The sequence below is a fragment of the Cebidichthys violaceus genome, unplaced genomic scaffold (genome assembly GCF_023349555.1).
Source record: "Cebidichthys violaceus isolate CVI_PGR_0920_01 unplaced genomic scaffold, fCebVio1.0.p SCAF_88, whole genome shotgun sequence".
In the NCBI taxonomy this organism is placed as follows: domain Eukaryota; kingdom Metazoa; phylum Chordata; class Actinopteri; order Perciformes; family Stichaeidae; genus Cebidichthys; species Cebidichthys violaceus.
Genome location: NW_027176973.1, coordinates 34,265 through 55,767, shown reverse-complemented (window position 1 = coordinate 55,767; position 21,503 = coordinate 34,265). Strand labels below are relative to the sequence as shown.

Genomic DNA, 21,503 nt, shown 5'->3' with positions numbered 1-21,503 from the left:
TTCTTTCATAGCTGGAGCGATTCCAACCAGTTGACGAGACATTGAAGGAAATTATGCTTTCTGTATCAAGTGACCGTCATGTTTTGAACTTTGTTCATTCCAAGAAGACAAATGACAGATTCCATGGCGATAGCCTTCACCAGATTCTCATCGATGGCCTGTCTACAATGGAGGCCATTTCCAACCAGATGGTGGACCTCCTGGAGACCCTCTGTGAACAGTTTCCAAGACTCTGGTTTTTGAGTAAAAGGGAAGTGATCCAACTACTCTCCTTTCACCCAATGTCTTTCACACTGCAACGCTTTGTGCGCAAATGCTTTAAAGGGATACGTTGTCTTGAAGTTGATTGTAAAACGCCGTCTACTGTAAGAGGTGTAAAGAGCTGTGGGGCTACATCTCAAAGCCACAGACAGATGAAGGTGCTGGGGGTTTTTGGCGGCCTCCAGGAGCACATTACCTTTACATCTCCTTTGGAACCAAATCTCAATGCCTTGGTTTGGCTTTGTGTCTTTGAGAAACAGCTAAAGTTGACCATGGTACAACACATGAAACAATGTGCTATTGTGCGAAACCAGCTTGAACCATCCGATCCAGATTTGGCATGCGATAAGGAAGTTGGAGACATCCGTTTCCACCTTGAAATGAGGAAAATTGTAGTACCTGTGCTGGATCTGCTGTCTGAACATCCTCTTCAGTGTCTGCTGGTGGCTGAGGAGACAGTTTGGTGCAAGGCTGTCCTACAAGCTTTCCGAGAATCAAACCCAGTGAAGTTGAGCATCATAAAAGCATACAACTCTGCCAAACTGAAAACCCTTGGCCGTTGCATAAGAGATGGAGACACAGGGGCTAAACATGAATCTCTGGTTTCTAAGTACACAATGATGTGTCTTCGTGCTTTAGTGCAACTAACGATGAAGCATGCACAGCAGCTGTCTCGACTCATGGAGGTGCAATGTGTGCTGGAGTCGTCTTTTGAGTGGCTCAGTTTGATGAAGTACTATATAAACTCAGACGATTGGAGTCTGGAGGGCAGTGATGATCCAACATGTCACGTGGATGTTCTGGGCCATCGACTCCAATATGATTATGAGTATTTTGGTCCAGAAGATTGGGTGATGGTGCATACTCCGTCCACAGATCGGGCGATACTGGGGATTCTCTTGGCTCTGACAAGCTACAGGTGTGGGTTTGTGAGTGGACCCTGCATGTCTGGAAAGAAAACGACTGTGGTCCAGTTAGGAAAAGCGTTAGGGCGTCAGGTTGTCGATATGCAATGCTGTCCAAACACGGGAGCTGGTGTTGTTCAGTGGATGCTGTTGGGCGCCCTCCAGACTGGAGCATGGCTTCTGCTGGACTCTGTGGACTTACTCACACAAGGGGTCCTATCATTACTGGGGCAGCATCTAGTAGACATCAACCAGTCCTTCTCTAAGTTAACAAGAGGGGTCACAGGTTGCAAAAACATTTTTGATTCAGAACTTCACATGGTACTTGCATGTAAAAGTGTTTCTACCAGGCTAAGCTACGGATGTGTTCTCATCTCATCGAAGGGTAATACGTTTGAGGTTCCAGAGAGTCTGCGATGTGCCACCAGACCCATTGCGTTAACCCATCCAGATTACGGGATCATTGCGGAAGTAATGCTGACTTCCATTGGTTTCTCAGAGGCCACGTCTTTGAGTCGACGTCTGGTGGCCCTCATTGACCTGGCCAAGGATTCCCTCTGTCTGCCTGATTTCCTCTCTGACCACCAGAGCTGCTACCTTGTTGTCTTGCAAAAGATCATCTCCGCCTCTGAAATACACTTACAACAAAGTGTAAGGGAACGAGAAATTTCAGTCGAGGGCAAAGGTGCGGTCGCAGAACAAGCCGATCTTGCACCTTCACAAAGTGTTGATGCCAGAGTTGTTGAAAAGGATAGAAAAGAGACTGAAAAGCCTTCCAGGTGTTGCCGTTCTCACTTGTCAATTGTCCAGGGATTAATGGAGGAGACGGCTATCGTCAAAGCCATTCTTTCTGTCTTCTTACCTGTTCTTTATGAGCACAAGAAAGCCTCACAGTTCTACGTTGTTTTCAAGGACACATTCCCTATAGTATGCCAGTTCCCTCTTTTCCAGCAGTACATTAAGGAAGAAGAAAAGATTCAACTGAAAGATGCAGTTACTGAGGAATTGCAAAGGAAACGGTTTCACTCTGATGCCGAACTAATTGGTAGTGCTCTTTCACTCTATCAGACCATGAAATCCTCTCGGGCAGTTATGCTTCTGGGCCCCTCAGGTAGTGGAAAGACAACCTGTTACTGTGTTCTAGCTGGAGCCCTCAATCATCTGGTTGCCAAGGCAGTGGAACATCAGTTTGAAAATGACAATACCACTGAAGGAGATACCCAACAGGCAGATCCACAGACACCTGCTTTGACTTGGAGCTCTGTCCAAACTGTGGTCTTATTTCCTAACGCCATGTCCCATGAAGAGGTGTTTGGCTGCTTCTGTGAAAAGAGAGGATGGCAGGACGGAGCTGTTGCAAAGGTGCTGAGAGATTCAGAACGACGTGAACCGACAAGTTCTACAATCTGCAAAAAGAAGAAGAATAGCGATCATACAGCTGTGAAATGGCTGGTAATGGATGGGAATCCTGTTGGGCGGCCCGGCTGGTTGGATTACTTGACTACAATGTGCAGTCCTGAGGACCCATTTCTGTGCTTGTCATCGGGTGAAACACTGCCATCCCAATCACACCTAAAGCTGCTTATGGAGGTCACTGACCTACGTGACGCCAGTCCCTCTGCAGTGACCCGTTGCGGCCTTGTTTACCTCACAGCTACGGATCTATGGAAGGCTGCATGGAAGAGTGAACTGGATGCCCTCTTGTTTGAAGACAAGCTGGATCAAGGAACCTTGAAAATGTGGAATCGTCTGGCTGAAGATCTTTTCTCCAGCACGCTTAGTTTGCTCAGGCAAAAGGCTTTAATCTCCGCAGTCCACAATGAAGGAGATTCTCTTGGAAGCGTCACATACGGACTGCAAGAAATCACGTCATTTGTTCGGATCCTACGTGCTCTCCTGCAGCATTTCGGGAGGGAGGTGGAAAAAGCTGAGCCGATACCACAAATGGACAAAAGAGGTATAACCAGAATGCATGAACATACTGTATAACCTGGTAAACATACAGACTAGTGAAAGTAGTAGCTTAAGTTTTGTTAATATTTATTCTCCCACCAGATATACTTCTACACAGAACATCAGACACAGATCCCCACAGTAAACAAGACCTGATGGCCAGGAACCTTTTTCTGGTGGCTTATATTTGGGGATTTAGTGGACATCTGCATCCTCGGTAAGATCATCACCATCTTAATGGAACTTCTTTTATAGTTACATTTATTCAGTTGTTGCTCTAATCTTTTTATTATTTGACAAAAAGCCCCCAAAATAAATATCAGTCACCAATTTTCTTTTTTTGTTTTATGTTTTTACTTCAGCCACCGGACACAGTTCGACTTACTAGCCCGTCAAGTGCTGTTTACTTGTCGGTACAAAATTGTGGTTCCTGATGAAGAGAGTGTGTTTGAACACTTTTTAAACATCGATAGCAAGACATGCCCCAAGAACACACTGCTGACAATTTCCATCACTCCCAAGGTTTGTCGTGAGCATAGTGAAAGTACATGTAGTCCTCACTGCATTTTAAACATTTTAACCAACTAACTTTAAGTGTCTTGAATCTATTCATGTAGTATGGGAGATATGCCTATCTCCTGAAGCTCATGTTGGAGGCCAAACAACCAGTGCTGCTCATAGGAGAGCCCGCTTCTGGAAAAACCACTCTGTGCAAAGCTTTGCTTCGTTTTGACAAGCCACACATTAACCTACCAGCCAGTCCACTCCTGAGCTCCAGAGACCTGCGCACTATTCTGAGTAACATCAGCTGCAAGAAGAACCGTGAGGTTACTCTGGGCCTCATGTTAAAACAGCCGGGACTGCTTCTTTTTGTGGATGATTTGCATGAAGCCCCCTGTGGTAAGTAGGAAAATGTATCTTCGGTTATGAATTTGAACTGTGTGAAGCTTTACAAGGTAAATGTTTCGTTCCCGTTTAATAGATGTCTTTGGGAAGACGTCAACAGCTCTAGAGACGCTACGACAGAGTATTTCAATGGGACAGATTCTAACATTTGACGCCGACCACTTCAAGTCGTTGAGTGCTGGAACCGTCAGCTACATGGCTACCTGCTGTGTCTTTGGATCTGGCAATCGCCACAGTATCGTGATGTCCTCCAGGCTCTCACGCCTGTTCTCCATCTTCGTGCTGCCCAGCCTATCCATGGACGTTATGCTGTCCATCCATTCTCCTCGGCTAAAATTCTGGCTCAAAGACACGCCGCTGAATCAGAGCGGCGAGGATATGGCGTGCCGCATCATCACTGCTACTGAACATCTCTATCGACTGGTACGCGACCAGTTCCAGCCTACTGTGCAGAGGCCCCATCTCATATTCTCCCATCATGACCTTCAGAAGGTGTTTAGGGGGATGTGCTTGTGGCAGCCGGACATCCCAAACACGGGGATCGTGCAGGACGAGGATAATTCACTGTCAGGCTTTCCTCCTGCATCCGTCCTCAACGTAGCACATCTCTGGATGCACGAATGCACGCGTACCTTCAGTGACAGGTTATGCTCAGAGGACGAAAGAAAAACTTTTGTGTCCTTCGTAGCGGAGACGGCAACGGCACACTTTGGAAAAACTCAGGAAGTCGGTCAGAGTCAAGATCCACTAGCTCTGCCTCAAAAGCCAGAACCAGCTGTCCGGTCAGACCTGGAGAACGGCCACACATCGACTGAACCTTCGCTTCTGTCTGAAAACATTTGCTCAGAAGCAAGCCTAAAAACTCACCCTCTGCAACCCCAGATTCTTCAGCACATGGAGGACGTCGTGGCTGAGCTTGTATACGGTCCTGAGCTCTCTGAGGCCCCAATGAATCAGCAACACAATTTTAAATGCAGCGCTTCTTATCAGGGCAGAGACCTGGATGTTCTGCTGCAGGATCTACGTGCACTCATGGACAGAAAAGAGGAAGACAAAGGACAGAAAGTTGAAGACTTCAACATTACAGACAGATGCATTGTCCACAGACAGAGAATACGTCAGCTGTTGCGTATCCTCAGGGCGCTGCTCATACCTGGAGGTCACGGAGTGCTGATTGGCTCAGACAGAGACACAGGCCGCAAAACCACCGTGCGTTTAGCTGCCTTTCTAACGGGCTACCAGTTGATGGAGGTGCATCCTGGCAACGAGAACAAGCTGCGTGACATCCTGAAAGAAGCCGGGAATCAAACTAGAGTGGATGGAGTTAATGTCATCGTACTGGTCCATGAAGGAGTCAGCCCGTCCGTCAGAGAAGAGCTGTTGGTGGCGATGGCTCACACAACATACCCAGGACTCTACACAGATGAGGAGATGAGAGATCTGATTTCCAGAGAGAAAATGTCCAGAAGATACCTGATGGACAGTTGGATGTTTGAGAAGTAAGAGGACAATCCCTAATTAATCTGTTATTGAAACTTTGTTTATACCTAATGTATAGACAACTGGTTGTCATTTTACAGTTGAAGCTTTAATAAAAATAAGTTTTTGTCACATTTGCTCATGCTGTCACTATACTAGGAGACCAAAGAAGAAACAACCAATCAGTGCCCAGGATTCTGTTACTGCATTCCCTGTTTTCAGAAAGATATTTTAGATTCTGTTTAGCTTTAAAATGAGAAAGCCAAAAACAAACAACACCAACGAAGCCGGAGCAACGTCTCTCATTTTACCGCTAAACAGAAACTACAATATGTTTCTGATAACGTTTGAGGCCAGAAATAAGGAATGCAGTAACAGAATCGTGATTCATAATTGATCAGCGCTGCCTAGTTTGACAATTTAATTAGAGTACACAGCTTCACCAGCAGTGATTTGAGACTCCTCAGCTCTGATTGGCTGCTTTGAGCGGAGTGGAATCTCTCAGAAGCACATTAGAGCACTAAAAAGAGGCAAAGGTGATGATTTATTCAGATCATCTGTATCATGTACTGCTCTCAGGATGTGGTGACCGTTTGAGCAAAATGAAAAAACAAGCAGCCCTTAATCTCCACAGTCATTTATACTGTAGTAGTGATGGATCAAGAATGGACTTATAGGAAAATGTAATAATGTCATAATTTGATGGAATAATTATAAATCACTCTCATTCTGTTTCTTTTTTTTTTTTAAAGGTACTTGAGCCAAATTCACAGAAATGTGCATGTGTTCTTGTTGCTTCCCTTCACCCCGACACCCAGCAGTGAGACACCAGAACTCTATGGAATGAATGTAAAGTATTCTCTTTGAATTACTACACCTGTGTATCTGTGTTCAATAGGGGAGGATCATAAAACTCATGGTTTTGGATCGAATTACGTTTTTGACTCACGGATCGGATCAGCACAAAACAAAAAAAGGGATTTTTTGTTTTGTGCCGATCATTGTTGATGCTTATCGGCCGATACAGTTTGTTTTTGTTGTTTTATATTGTTATAGCAGCAGCTGGCCTACAGCAGTGCTGCTAACATTACTAGCTCTGCATTATTGATTTGTTCCCAATGTAACATTATCAGAGAATCAGTGATTAGGAGCATTAATGATCTCCTGATTGCATATTTTTAATGAATATAAACAGATGGCGATCGACAGTAACATTTAATTTCTCAATCAAGAGAGAAGTAGAGTCATTTTAGACTAGACTTCTATACAACCAGAGGAGTCGCCCCCTGGTGGACACTAGAGAGAATGCAGCTTTAACACATGAAGCTTTGACTTCACTCTGCAGAACCGGAGGTTGCCGCCTGGTTGTGTCATTAAATGTGTGAAATTTCTAATGTAATTTTCAATAGTGGACATAAATGGATGACTTTGTTTGTCCTTTGTGATCAAGGCTCAACTGACCAAGGCCCTGAGCTTCAGTAGCTGTGTGGAGGTTTACCAGCCTTGGTCCGACCAGTCTTTAGTGGAAGTTGCTGCTCAATGCCTCAAAACCAGTTCCCACAAAAGTGAGTCACACCACCAACGTAAGTCTGTACTCACTTTGTACCAGTTTGTGTACTGGTGGTGTTATACCCCCGCTATGTCCTGTTTCTCTTTGTCTAGTGGAGGGAGGAGGCTCAGAGGCCAGCCTGTCTGTGGCCATGGCAGTAATCCACCAATCTGCATGTCGGTATGCTTCTGTTCTTCCAAGAGCTCGGCCCTTCGGCCCTCGGACTTACATTGAGTTCATTGCCAACTTTGATTACCTCTGCGACCGTCTGCACGATCAGCAGCAGAGCGAAGCCAACAGGTAAAGTCTTCCTTAATGATCATTCTACCGCCACTGATCTTCATCGTGATGAAGTGACCTTACACACTGTACTTACAAGAAATAGAGAAACATTAAGGTTCGCTGAAAATGATCACGCAATCCAACAACTATTCATATCCTGAACAATATCTGACCCCAAAAGTCAACAAAGGTTGCATTTGTTTGCAGAGCTGTTTGATTGGATTGCATCAGACTGTCCAGGTTTAAATATATATATTTTTCTGCTGTTGTGTCTTTTTTGAAACACTGGTGTAACTATTGTATGTTCTTTTCAGAGTTGCCACTGTCCTGTCTCATTGGGAGGCCCTGAACAGCACAGCCATGCAGTGCAGACAGCACTTCATAAGACTGCGGGAGAAGGTTGCTGAGACTCAGCAGGTGAGATACAGTTCAAGTCGGATCAATATTCTGTTTTGACTGCCACAATTTCTTTCTTCTGTGCAACTTTTAAAGAAGAGACCTGTGTTAAAGTAACCCTGCCTCAATTCATATTTGCAATATCTGAAAATAAATGGCATGTTCTGGATCCTGCAGAGCCAGAAAGATCTCCTCAAAGACGCAGATGATCAGAGGGAGCTGCTCGAGGAGGCTCAGGAGAAATGTGTGGTAGAGGAGAACCAGCTGCATCACCTGGAGGAGCAGATTAACCGTGCTCAGAAACAGGTCAACAGATGTTTTATTAACATCCCAAAATCAAACAAGTAACAATATATACTTAAAAGAAAACAAATGAATGTTTTAAACCTTTTCTCAGGTGGAACATGTGTTCCTGTCAGGCCTCAAGATTCTCAGTTGTCTGAATCCTTCTGACTTGGAGGAGGTGCGTCACTACAGAGACCCACCTGACGGAGTAGTGAGAATCATGGACGCCATCTGTCTGCTGTTTAATCGTCCACCAGGCTGGGAGAGTGCCAGACAGCTTCTGGGACAATCCAACTTTTTCCAGGTGTGCGGATAGATAACGATAATATCATCAACCGTCGTGAGTTCATAACAGCTGTCTTTTCTTTGTTAATGTGCCGAATCTCTCGTAGGAGTTGGAATTCTTTGACCGCTACAGCGTGACGGAGGAGCAGCTGCAGCAGCTCGGCCAGATAGTCCACAGTCCCCAGTTTGCACCGGAGTCTGTGCCGGAGGTGAGCAAAGCCTGCGAGTCCCTGTGCCGATGGGTCCAGGCCGTGTACGAGTGCTGCCGCCTGCAGCACCGACCGTCGGTCAAGCGGCAGCTGGAGCTGCTGGCCGAAGAGGCCCACGGTCGACTGCGCCTGGCCGGGCAGCAGGCGGAGGATGCGCGCCGTCGTCGGGAGGAAGTCAAGCTTCGACTGCGGCTGGTACGAACAGAGCTGGAGGAGGAACTTCTGCAGCTGCACACAGCTGAGAGCTCAGAGAGAGAAGCTGCTTCGGCTGCAGGGAAGCTGGAGACGCATGTTAGAGACTGGAGGGCTGCTGCTCAGGTAACAGAGTTCAGATTGTTCGCGTCGCTGAAACATGCCACTTAAAGCTACTACAAGGAACTTTCAACTGGTTCTGAACCAGTCTCATTTTAATCCTGATCCTCTATATATATGACCTACATCAGTAGACGAGACCATCAGAGAGAAGATGGTCTATTTTCTATCTTCATCATGATGTAAACAGAGTCCTCCTCCTCTGGTCCACCAGAGTCCTCCTGATGTAAACACAGAGTCCTCCTCCTCTGGTCCACCAGAGTCCTCGCGACATAAACACAGAGTCCTCCTCCTCTGGTCCACCAGAGTCCTCGTGACGTAAACACAGAGTCCTCCTCCTCTGGTCCACCAGAGTCCTCGTGACGTAAACACAGAGTCCTCCTCCTCTGGTCCACCAGAGTCCTCGTGACGTAAACACAGAGTCCTCCTCCTCTGGTCCACCAGAGTCCTCGTGACGTAAACACAGAGTCCTCCTCCTCTGGTCCTCCTCTGGTCCACCAGAAGAGGTGGTCTCTGTCCTGCTGTCCCCCCGTCAAGTCCTGCTTGATCCTGGACCATGATGGATCCAGGTCTCTGCTAAAGATGTGGGCTCAACAGTCACCGACCTCCCGCTTCTTTCATCCATTTTATTTTTCTGTGACTGACCATCAGACGGCCAGGAGCATGCTGGGTAGTGGAGTAGCCTCAGGTCCTAGCTGGGTTAGCTTAGCATCCATCTGGTCTCTCCTCTCTAGGGCGGTTTGGTGGCGTTTGGTCGGTTATGGAGCGGAGATTGTCTCAAAGTCTGCTGCTCTTAATCCTCACGCTTCCTTATCAGATGTTGATGAATGTATTCTGTCATATGTCATTATGATAAACAAACATAACAAACAAAGAAACACAAACATGTAGCGAGAAAGAGACCAGCAAGAGAAACACTACGAAATCAAAAATCATCTCAGGATGAAAGTTCCTTGCAGTAGCTTTAATTTCAATTTGTTTTTCTATTTAAAAGATTCTTAATTTTTTCTATGTTTCTCCCCCTCAGGAGGCGGAGCTAAATAACCAGTCGTTACCAGGAGATGCTCTTATCCTGGCTGCAATCATCTCTTATTTGGGCCCCTTTGGACCTGACGTACGCACACAGCTGCTGATCAAGTGGAGGGAGTTATTGAAGACAGGGAGCGTCGACATAAACCCAGAGGACCCCAGAACCTCCCTGTTTACTACGCACTCTGACGCCGCGCCTCCTCCTCACCCGCCTCTCGGTTTTCCCATCCCCACGTCCGACAGTCTGCAGCGGCCTCTGGGTCGGGCTTTAGGTTCAGGCGCTCACCTAAACCTAACCAGACTGGTGGTGAAGCTGCTGCTGTGGAGCTGCAGCGGCAGCAGCGGTGTCTGTGTGCAGCGCTGGCCTCTACTGGCAGACACTGGCAGGCATCTGGACTCTCAGAGCTGCCTCATCACAGGTACTGTAGACCCGGAGAGTCTCACAACACCCCACAGAAACATCCCACCAAATATCAGAAATGCTAACTAATGCCTCTTTGCATTTTGCCTAATTGTAAAAGCTAAAACCAGAACAATGAGCGTCTTCTGCTCTGCAGGAGAGGACGGCGAGCTGGAGAGGGAGACGGAGTGTGAGCTGGTGGTTTGTGCTGATGATCCAGAGCTGCTGGACCATCTGGACCAAGCTGCAGAGAGAGGTGAACGAGGGCAGGACAAATAAATTAGAAGTTACAGAGTTCTTTATTCAGCCGTAACTCATTCCTGTCCTTTGTTGTTTTGCAGGGTTGAGAGTCCTGGTGACTCACGTGGAACGTTTGACTCCAAGTCCTCCTTTTCTGTCCAGACTGCAGCGCTCTGCTCCGTGTTTGCTTCCTGGGTTAAAGCAGCGATCGACTCACCCTGAATTCTGCCTCTTCCTCAGCACCCGTCTGCCTGTCCAGCTAATACACAGTGGTGAGAAGGGTTTCTCCATACAACCATACAGGGGTTAATGTCTGTCTCTCTCTCTCGTCTCTCTCTCTCTCTCTGTGTCTCTTTGTCTCCGGCTCAGTACAGCGTGAGACTCACATCATGGCAGAGAGAAGAGAAAGTAATAAAATAATAAAGATGCTCATCCCTACTTCTCACTCATCTTCTTCTGCAGACGTCCATCCGTCCATCTTGTCTCAGGTGCTCGTGGTCGACCTCTCTCTGAGCTCAGAGGAGATCCAGGAGCTGATGCTGACTCAGCTGCTGCAGTCTGAGTGTGAGAAGCTGCTGATTCAACACCTGCAGCTCCAGCAAGACCAGCAGCTGCTGCAGGAGAGACTGGTCTCAGAAAAGGTGACGAGATCACTGTGTACAACCATGATTACTGCTTCTGTTGCTTATTGAGTCTAATGGAGGCGTTTGTTTGGCAGTTTGTTCACCACAGTTGTGAATCGGATGCTCCATTTAGAGTCAAACACACCATAAAGCAGGGGATGATTTAGGGGCAGGGCTACACAGTGATTGACAGGTCTCTACCAGAGACGTATACGGCGTCTCTACGTCACTCCTCCTCAGTCCAGATATGGTCACTTCCTGTTCACTGGTTGCAAAAAAACCAAGATGGCGACGGCGAAGTTGCCGAAACAGAAGCTTCAAAACGTCCACAAACTGTGTGGCGTTTGTGGCGAGAACACTGTTCTCTGATCCTGAACTGGGCTTTTTGTGATTGTTGTCTATGAAATGTCAAACGTGAAACTAAAGCAGACTGTCCTTTTGTTAGTCGATAACGTGCTGAACATCAGTTGACTGTATGTGTATCTGGTCTCAGGATGCTCTGATGGACTACATCCTGCAGTCCGACACCTCACTGCTGCAGGACTCCGGTCTTCTCGCCCGCGTAGCCGTCTGTCAGGATGCAACGTCGAGCCTGCAGGCTGAGATCCGGCAGCTGAGTTCGGAGCTGGATCACCACGATCTCCTGCTGGCTGCACCGCGGCAGGTAATGAAGCTGGCCGCGTCTTTCTACCGAGCTCTGCAGGACGTGGCCCGCCTTTCTCCGACCTACTTCTTCTCTCTACGCGGCTTCATCGCGGCTATACAAGAGGTCCTCGTTGTGAAGGACAGGCCATTAGTTGGTGAAGTGCCGTGGGGGGTAATTCCGGAGGTCACAAACCGGATGGTGGTCCAGCTGCTGGACCAGTACAGGCCTTGTCTCCTGAAGAGCCACGTTGCCGTTCTGGAGCTGCTGCTGTCCACGGCTGTGCTCCAACACAACGGACTCTGCTCCAAGGCCGAGAGGGCAGCTTTCCTTAGGGGCCCTCAGGACATAGAACATCCCGTTCAGTCCACCAGCGCTCTGCCCATCTGGATCCCCTCTCGCATCCACCCAGAGCTCCTCCGCCTCGAGCAGATCCCGGTCTTCTCAGGGTTGATATCCTCTCTCTCCACCCGCCCCGCTCAGTGGAAGGAGTACCTGCACCTCCCTTCCTCCAGCGTCGTCGGGGCCGTTCCTTGTCACTCTCACGCTCATCTGTCGCTGCTGCAGAGGGCGCTCCTCTGGAGGACGGTGCTGCCCGGCTGCCTGGAGGGACTGGCCGAGGCCATGGCCGCATACCACCACCGCCTCTGTCCGGACGGACGGACGGCGGTGACGGAGGCCCCTCACGCCGGGAACCCGGAGGCCCTCTTGCGCTATCTGGTTAAACACCGGGGGCCCGTCATCCTCACGCTGCCCCGACGACGGACGAGCATTCAGCCTCTTCACCTAATCAACACGTTGGGCCGCTGTGTCGCAGAAACAAAGACGGTAACACAAACCAATGACCACGTTTAACAGTTTGTAATATAATAAAATACATAACGAGACTATAGCAATTTAATTATGATTACATAAGTAAACTATTTACAGTTTATTGTTGCACACATTATAATATTTGTATTTTACAAAGTATTTGTTAATGATCACCAAATTGTTTGTACAACATCTATAATCATTAATAAGACCAGAAACCGAATATTAACCATCAACAAAGTGTTAACTATCTATGGAATGCAAATATATGTTTTACAAAGTATTTGTTAAACATTTTATAAAGTGTTAACATTTGCTACCTAATGTTTGGTTATTAATGACCATGCCGTTGTTTACAGTACACTAACCTTTGGATGACTGTGTTGATGATGGTTCTTATGAAGCGTTTCTGATCTGGTTTCAGGTGAAGGTCGTTTCTTTTGTCTCAGAGGTGGTTCTCTCTCAGCTGGAGGAAGCCGTTCACGACGGACACTGGCTGGTTTTTAACTGTCACCTGATGGAGCGATTGGACGGAGAAGTGGCGGCTCGCCTCTGTCGGGTGATGTCCTCCTTCAGAGGTGGGAGGTCCATCGAGAATTCAAATTTAAACTGCTTTTATTATTATGAACAAAATGCTTGGCCCGAGCGCCTGTCAAATTAAACAGCAGAACCTGGGCTACAAGAATATGTAAGCTGTTTTTACATGCTCCAAACACAACTCAAACACCAACTAAATGAATTACCAAATATCAAAATCCATATTGTGCCACCTAGTCAACCCACTCGCCACATTTCTGGCTCCACCGCTGTGGTACTTTATGCAATACACACACACACGATATCTCAAAAGAAAGCAGACAGATTCCAGACATATACATCAAATCCCGCTACATCAAAGCATCAGCGAGATATGAGCCAAAGAACACCAACAACGGAAATTGCTTCATCAAACGATATTTGTACAATTTCTCTTACCTTAGCTGTTTTACTGGGAAAACTTTATTTTCCCGATAAATCCACGCTTAAATATGTTAAACTATTTCCTGTGTTACACTCAAATCATTCCGGGCGATCCTAGGTAGCTGGGGACAATGGTGGGAGGGATAGAATGTCCATGGGTAAAAGCCTGCACTGCCCATAGAACGGCGCCCTGCTGATTCTGAATGGCTAACAGTGCTGTCAATCTCATTTTGGTGGGTATAGCTAAATTATATTGTCTGTAACGCTTCAAATGAGGTGTCATTTACTCAAATCAACCGATCCTTTGCGGAGATAGAGCCCTGTGTCATCACAGAGGGCTAACATCGAGAGAAACTCCAGTACGCAGAGAGACACAGAGAGACACAGAGAGACACAGAGAGGACTCAGAGAGACACAGAGAGACACAGAGAGACACAGAGAGGACTCAGAGAGGACTCAGAGAGACACAGAGAGACACAGAGAGGACTCAGAGAGACACAGAGAGACACAGAGAGACACAGAGAGGACTCAGAGAGACACAGAGAGACACAGAGAGACACAGAGAGGACTCAGAGAGACACAGAGAGACACAGAGAGACACAGAGAGGACTCAGAGAGGACTCAGAGAGACACAGAGAGACACAGAGAGGACTCAGAGAGACACAGAGAGACACAGAGAGACACAGAGAGGACTCAGAGAGACACAGAGAGACACAGAGAGACACAGAGAGGACTCAGAGAGACACAGAGAGACACAGAGAGACACAGAGAGGACTCAGAGAGGACTCAGAGAGACACAGAGAGACACAGAGAGGACTCAGAGAGACACAGAGAGACACAGAGAGACACAGAGAGGACTCAGAGAGACACAGAGAGACACAGAGAGACACAGAGAGGACTCAGAGAGACACAGAGAGACACAGAGAGACACAGAGAGGACTCAGAGAGACACAGAGAGACACAGAGAGACACAGAGATGACTCAGAGAGACACAGAGAGACACAGAGAGACACAGAGAGGACTCAGAGAGGACTCAGAGAGACACAGAGAGACACAGAGAGGACTCAGAGAGACACAGAGAGGACTCAGAGAGACACAGAGAGACACAGAGAGACACAGAGAGGACTCAGAGAGACACAGAGAGACTCAGAGAGACACAGAGAGACACAGAGAGACACAGAGAGGACTCAGAGAGACACAGAGAGACACAGAGAGACACAGAGAGACACAGAGAGGACTCAGAGAGACACAGAGAGACACAGAGAGGACACAGAGAGGACTCAGAGAGACTCAGAGAGACACAGAGAGACACAGAGAGGATTCAGAGAGACACAGAGAGACACAGAGAGGCACAGAGAGGACTCAGAGAGACACAGAGAGACACAGAGAGACACAGAGAGGACTCAGAGAGACACAGAGAGACACAGAGAGGACTCAGAGAGACTCAGAGAGACACAGAGAGGACTCAGAGAGGATTCTGGCCTTCAAAATGAAGCCAAAACTGCTGTATTTGGATGTATGAACACCATTAGTGATAAACAAGTGAAATGTATAGTTTGGTACATGACAAAATTCAAATGGCACACATTGTGCCAAAATGACCATTTTGGAGACCTCGCCTGAACTCTCTGTACTAAAACCTCTCTAAGTTTGTTCTGCTTCACTTTATCAAAGTCACACTTGGCAGAGAGACTGTTCACATATTGTGTTATGATCTGGGAGATGTTAAACCTGCAGCTGCATCATTACAAAGAAATAATAATCCTGTAAGTGCTTTTTAGGCGAACCTGAAACTTTTTAATTTGTGCTGTGTGCCATCTTCATTATACTGATATGTACACATCTGAACAAATCTCACAAGTGTTCCCTTTATTATAACACCATAATTAATCAAATAGACCTTGTGGTTGCAGAGATATACTCTTTTTAAAAAGTCTGCTGTTTAATGTCCCACAGAGGAGCGACGGCTGATCCACCCGGGCTTCAGATTGTGGTTCATAACTCAAGAAGGTGCATCATGCTCCATACCAGGTAGATGGTTCTATGGTTCCATTGCTGCTGTATGCAACTACTGCCACCACCTGGTACTAAGATATACAACATTATATCACACAGAGCAGCGTACATCCATTCTTATCTTCTTTACTTTTCTCTCTGATCTAATTGACTGTTTCTCTTGGTTTTTCTCAAATTGTAATATGGGAATTCTTTATTAGGAATAACCCCTCAGAGATGTCCTCAAAGACAATTATACAACGCAAGCACAATTAGACAAAACATTTAACAAAAAAACTACAATTACAAGATAATTAAACAACACCAAATACGAAAAAATTCAAATAAAATAAGAATCAGGAGGTCAAACTCAAACAGAGCATGAACATTTTATTAGTTTATTAAATATAAAACTGCACAATATTTATGATGAAATACAATAATATTAAAGTTAACTAACTAAACAATAGTGCAAAGATTTAACCAAACAAAACAAAAAGATAATTAAACGACACCAAATATGACAAAAAAACTAAAACAAAATAAATAAATAATAATATAAATATAAATGAAATAATAAGACATACAAAATTAGGAGGTCATTCTGAACAGAGCATGAAGATGCATCATAGAGAAGCTTTAATATAAGTAATAAAGACATAATAATAGAGACGTCATTATGGACATGCTGATCCTATAATGAGAAGACGTGATGATATGCAGAATATTTACAGGGAGATGATTCCATCAGAGGGAGCTTTAAACATCAAGGCGTTCTCAGCTATTGACTGCAGGAACAGAGAAAAACAACAACTGTCCAACTGATCCTACGATAAGAAGACATGATGATGATGATGATGATGATGATTGTTTTCATTATTGGACAGCGGCAGTGCGAGTGTGCGCCCTGCCTCTGGTCTGTGACTCTCCCTGGGACCTGAAGGAGGAGCTGAGCTCTTCTTTGGGTCAGCTGGCGTCCGTCAGACGTCATCGGTCTCGGTCGGGTCTCTCAGCGGACAACATGGAGCTGCTCCTCCGCTGTGCCGTCTTCCACTCTGTGTTGCTGCAGAGACGCCCGGGTCAGGGGAGGAGCTACAGCTGGTGAGGAAATGAACCCTCTGAACCACCAAACAGGATTTCTTTGAGATTGAAAAGCATGTTTTCTTTAAACAATCTCCAAAAAAAACGAAATTAGTGTCCTACGGTCCTTGAACACGTCATGTGAGACGAACACTTCCGTCAGAAACAGCAAGAATTGATATTTCATCAAAACATTTTAGGAAAGGGGAGGGGAGGGGAGGAGGAGAGGAGGAGAGGAGGAGAGGAGGAGGAGAGGGGAGGAGAGGGGAGAGGAGAGGGGAGAGGAGAGGAGAGGGGAGAGGAGAGGGGAGAGGAGAGGAGAGGGGAGAGGAGAGGAGAGGCTGAAACTGTTTAATATTTATATTTAGCACGTGTGGCCAAAAAAATGTTCCCAACATTGGTAACACCTGTGGACACTTGTTGGGAACATGTTGTGAATATAGATTCCATTGATTTCCAATTTTTAAAATTTTTTTATTATCAAAGAAATTAGACTTGCGTTTATTTTTCATCATCTATGTCATTGTAACTGTGTTGTTCTGCACTAAAGATGTGTTCTAGTTCTCTCTACTTCTAGACATCATGGTTCTGTTTCCATAGAGGAGCAGGACTTTTATTTTGAAAATCAAGACCACAGAGAGTAAAATGTGACGGGAGACAAAAACACCCTGAAGCTGCTTTGTGTTCAGAGGGTTCAGATACAGGTGTTGTCTCATCCTGTTGTATTCATTCAGAACGAAACCAAATATCAACTGAATTAACGTCTCAGCATTTCAAAAGCACTTTACGTTATTCAAAAGTTGCATGTAGTCAGAGTTCATGCTTGTACGTTGTGGATCGTTTCTGTTCTGAAGGAGTCATGCAGACCTCCTGGCTTTGGTGGACGCACACGTTAACATCGCTGGTATCTGCCAAGACAACGCCAAGGCTCTGCAGTACATCGCAGGTGAGGCATTACTATCAACCGATACCGTCCCTCTACTTCAGCTACCGTGTACTTCTTAACCTTGTGGTACTTTTTTCCATTCATAGTCAATCTGGTGCACGGCGGCCATGTTGTGGACTCTGCACATCTGGAGGTGGTGGACGGCGTTGCCAAGACCTGCTTCAGCAGCGAGTCCCACGTCTTCTCTGATATTACCACCAATCCTGGTAGCAGCTTTGTGACAGTGCTGGATAGTTTTAGTCAACATCCCACAAGACAATTTCTCTTACATTTTAAACATTTAGCTGAAGACAAGTTACATAATTACAGCGTTAAAATGAGGCCACGTTTATAAAGCAACAGTACAAACCACAAGTTGAAAGAAAGACAATCACAGATTTGGAACAGGAGTAGAACTGTTGGTCATTTGACGAGTAGAAAAAATAATAATGTGTCGACGATAGTGGCTAGTTAGCTAGGTAGCTAGCTGCCACTAGCCACCAGATTGCTGTTCGGCTCATTGTCTGTAACCGGTGTAGCATGAAGGCATTGGTGGAATTAGCTAGCTAGCTAACTATAGCACAGTCAGCTAATTATCTAGCTAGCTAATATGCAACCTGATGTTTTGAAGCCTCAAGTTCGACGATTTTGCCGTCGCCATCTTGGATTACAGCCGTTGCAATGATGGTTTTTTCGCAAACAGTGAACAGGAAGTGACCACATCTGGACTGAGGAGGAGTGACGTAGAGACGCCGTATACGTCTCTGGTAGAGACCTGTCAATCACTGTGTAGCCCCGCCCCTAAATCATCCCCTCTTTATGGTCTGTCTGACTCTAAATGGAGCATAATGTACTAAATGAACATCATGCTGTATTGAAGAAGACTGTAAACTAGAGATTGAGACCATAAACTCATGTTTACAATGTTTACTGAGGGAATAAATCAAGAGAGAAGTAGAGTCATTTTAGACTAGACTTCTATACAACCAGAGGAGTCGCCCCCTGGTGGACACTAGAGAGAATGCAGGTTTGACACATCGACAGAACCGGAGGTTGTCTCTTGGTTCTCTTTCTATGAGTACAGTCGAGCATCATTTGGGTTTTCTGCGTTAGTAAAATGTACTGATTGTGGCTGTCTCACGTCCTCAGACTGGTCAGAGCTTCTGCAGATGTTGGAGCAGAGTCTTCTGGACCCAGCGAGCCTCAACGACCTGCTGGACTTCGGCGCAGACGCGGCAGCCGAGATGACGGAGATCCACAGCCACGACCTGAGCGCACTGCTGCGGGCCTCCCAGACTCCTCCGGGAGCAGCGGCGAGGAGTTTCTCCCCACAGCTCCACCACCAGCCGGCCTTCAGCGACGCCGCAGACAGACTGCAGGCTCTGAGGAGTCGCCTCACGAACCCAGCGACAGATCCAGCAGCCGATTCTCACGGTCACCTCTTGGACTTCCTCCGGGCCGAGCGGGACCATCTCGTCGATCTGGCGTCGTCGATCCTCTCGCAGCTTCAGCGGCCACGTTGCAGCTCGCTCCTCTCGCCCACTGACTTGTCTCGGCTGGAGAGGAGGGCGGAGTTAATCGGCGCTTATCTCGGGCGCAGCGCTTCGGATCCTCCCGCCGCGTACCGGCTGTCCGCCTTCAGAAACGCCCGAGGCTTCCTGGTGGCGGTGATGAGAGAGGCCGCCCGAATAAATCGCAAATACATCAATGATATAACTCTGCTGTTTCAGGTGAAGCAAACCAATAAAAGAAAATCATACTAACATCCATTCAGAGTGGATGAAATGTTTCTCTAATATCCCTCTGTCCTCCTGTCCTCTGTCCTTCTGTCCTCTATCCTCTTGTCCTCTATCCTCTATCTTCTTGTCCTCTCTCATCTTGTCCTCTGTCCTCCTGTCCTCTATCCTCTTGTCCTCTATCCTCTATCTTCTTGTCCTCTCTCCGCTTGTCCTCTATCCTCCTGTCCTCTATCCTCTTGTCCTCTGTCCTCCTGTCCTCTATCCTCTTGTCCTCTATCTTCTTGTCCTCTCTCCTCTTGTCCTCTATCCTCCTGTCCTCTATCCTCCTGTCCTCTATCCTCTTGTCCTCTGTCCTCCTGTCCTCTATCCTCTTGTCCTCTATCCTCTATCTTCTTGTCCTCTATCCTCCTGTCCTCTATCCTCTTGTCCTCTGTCCTCCTGTTCTCTATCCTCTTGTCCTCTATCCTCTATCTTCTTGTCCTCTCTCTTCCTGTCCTCTATCTTCTTGTCCTCTGTCCTTCTGTCTTCCAGGTTCTGAGCGACGGTTCTCTCCCAGCCTCACTTCCTGTGGACGCTGTGTATTTGTGCGGCCTGCAGCTGAGAGGTGCATCATGGGATACCCAGCTGGCAGCCCTCCAGGACTCCGTCTCTCTGCAGCCGTGCTCGCTGCCTCTCGTTCGCATCGAGGCTCGAGTCACGAACACCGACCCGGATATCTTCCCTCGCGGAAGCTCACATTTGACCGACGTCCGCGCCGCTCCTCCGTCGTCGTCTCCGCTCTACCGCTGCCCGCTCTACCTCGACGGGCAGCGGGGGGGCGGAGCCTCTTTATCAGACGCTGACATCATCGCCACGTTTCACCTCCGCACCGAGATAAGTCCCTCGTTGTGTAGTTTGAGACGGGCGAGGCTAGTGAGCACGCTCTGAATCAACAGCTGGATTCATCTTCTAAACATAAGTTCACGACTGTGCTGTACAATGACGTGTTCATACGTCACGCTTTGTAACGTTTGTCATTAAAACATTTTACACACTGTCATGATTCAGAGCATTTTGTATTCAGTCGCTGATCATCAGCGGGTGTTAACGTGTCCGTCCTTCAGATTTCTGTCCTGGTCCATGAATGTTCCTCACTGAGTGAAACCAACTGAAGAGTCAGTGTCCTCCACGATCAGAGCTGTTTGAGTTCTCTAAACGCTAAGGAAAGGTGCTTCAATGCTTCCTTTCCTAGCTCATTTAGCTAAGGAAACACTGGACCTTCCTTTACCAAAAGAAAAAAAGGTTGACGCTGCCCCACAATCCTTTGCGGCGGCACCATTTAAAGTGACGCACCATTAAAGTCAAAAGATATGTTTCAGGGTTACAGTCATACAGGCGTACAGCAGTGATTCATGTTGATGAATATGACCAGACAGTGACAACCGTTTCATCTTGTGTTCATTCACTTTCAACATGTTGTCAATACGTGTATGTGTTGCATGTGTTCTCTGTGCTTTTGCAGTCCTTCACTGTTGCCTCCTGCAGCGATGACTCAACAGACGTTCAGATTCAATTCTTTTGAAAGCTGTTTTAAATGTTAATGTCTACTTGTGTGATTTTGCATCCCCACGTAGAAACACATGCATTAAATGTCCTTTTATGACAAAAGTGTGAATGTTTGACAGAAGCAGCAGAAAGTTAACCAAACTCCTCCCTCCTTTAGGAAACATGGACAGACACCACTATGAAACCTTTGAGAAGTTTGGCAACAACACCTTCCTCATACACCTGGACAACGGGAGGGCGTGAGTACCTCTGTGTGTGTGTGTGTGTGTGTGTGTGTGTGTGTGTGTGTGTGTGTGTGTGTGTGTGTGTGTGTGTGTGTGTGTGTGCGTGTGTGCGTGTGTGTGTGTGTGTGTGTGTGTGTGTGTGACTCCTCCTCTGTTCTCATTGCAGATTCGGGCGTCACTCCAAAGACGAGCCCTCCATCCTGGCTCCTCTACAGCAGTGCTGCAGGTGAAACCACAATGTGATCAAATGTGAATTCTTTTAAAGGGACAGAGTGTACGTTTTAGTGGCATCTAGTGCCCCCCCTTTGTCCTCCTGTCCTCTTGTCCTCTGTCCTCTATCCTCCTATTCTCTTGTCCTCTATCTTCTTGTCCTCTGTCCTCCTGTCCTCTCTTCCTGTCCTCTATCCTCTTGTCCTCTGTCCTCTTGTCCTCTATCCTCCTGTCCTCTATCCTCTTGTCCTCTAT

The 21,503-nt window shown here is 46.9% G+C and overlaps 1 protein-coding gene across 1 annotated transcript in view; it reads left to right on the top strand.

Annotated features, from left to right (window-relative positions):
* Nucleotides 1-21,218, top strand: part of LOC137866675 (dynein heavy chain domain-containing protein 1) — a 29,814-nt gene extending 8,596 nt beyond the window's left edge. Inside the window, exons 21-45 of the mRNA XM_068702727.1 lie at nt 12-3,123; nt 3,222-3,336; nt 3,482-3,641; nt 3,737-4,019; nt 4,102-5,524; nt 6,257-6,353; nt 6,955-7,069; nt 7,167-7,353; nt 7,650-7,752; nt 7,909-8,037; nt 8,129-8,320; nt 8,409-8,828; nt 9,850-10,270; nt 10,409-10,507; nt 10,593-10,763; nt 10,954-11,132; nt 11,608-12,586; nt 12,990-13,148; nt 15,487-15,561; nt 16,413-16,626; nt 17,460-17,551; nt 17,638-17,784; nt 18,689-19,260; nt 19,801-21,053; nt 21,205-21,218. Coding sequence (XP_068558828.1) covers nt 12-3,123; nt 3,222-3,336; nt 3,482-3,641; nt 3,737-4,019; nt 4,102-5,524; nt 6,257-6,353; nt 6,955-7,069; nt 7,167-7,353; nt 7,650-7,752; nt 7,909-8,037; nt 8,129-8,320; nt 8,409-8,828; nt 9,850-10,270; nt 10,409-10,507; nt 10,593-10,763; nt 10,954-11,132; nt 11,608-12,586; nt 12,990-13,148; nt 15,487-15,561; nt 16,413-16,626; nt 17,460-17,551; nt 17,638-17,784; nt 18,689-19,260; nt 19,801-20,196 — 9,840 coding nt within the window. The 3' untranslated portion in view covers nt 20,197-21,053; nt 21,205-21,218. The remainder of the gene's footprint in view (nt 1-11; nt 3,124-3,221; nt 3,337-3,481; nt 3,642-3,736; nt 4,020-4,101; nt 5,525-6,256; nt 6,354-6,954; nt 7,070-7,166; nt 7,354-7,649; nt 7,753-7,908; nt 8,038-8,128; nt 8,321-8,408; nt 8,829-9,849; nt 10,271-10,408; nt 10,508-10,592; nt 10,764-10,953; nt 11,133-11,607; nt 12,587-12,989; nt 13,149-15,486; nt 15,562-16,412; nt 16,627-17,459; nt 17,552-17,637; nt 17,785-18,688; nt 19,261-19,800; nt 21,054-21,204) is intronic.
* The last annotated feature ends 285 nt before the right edge of the window (nt 21,219-21,503 follow it).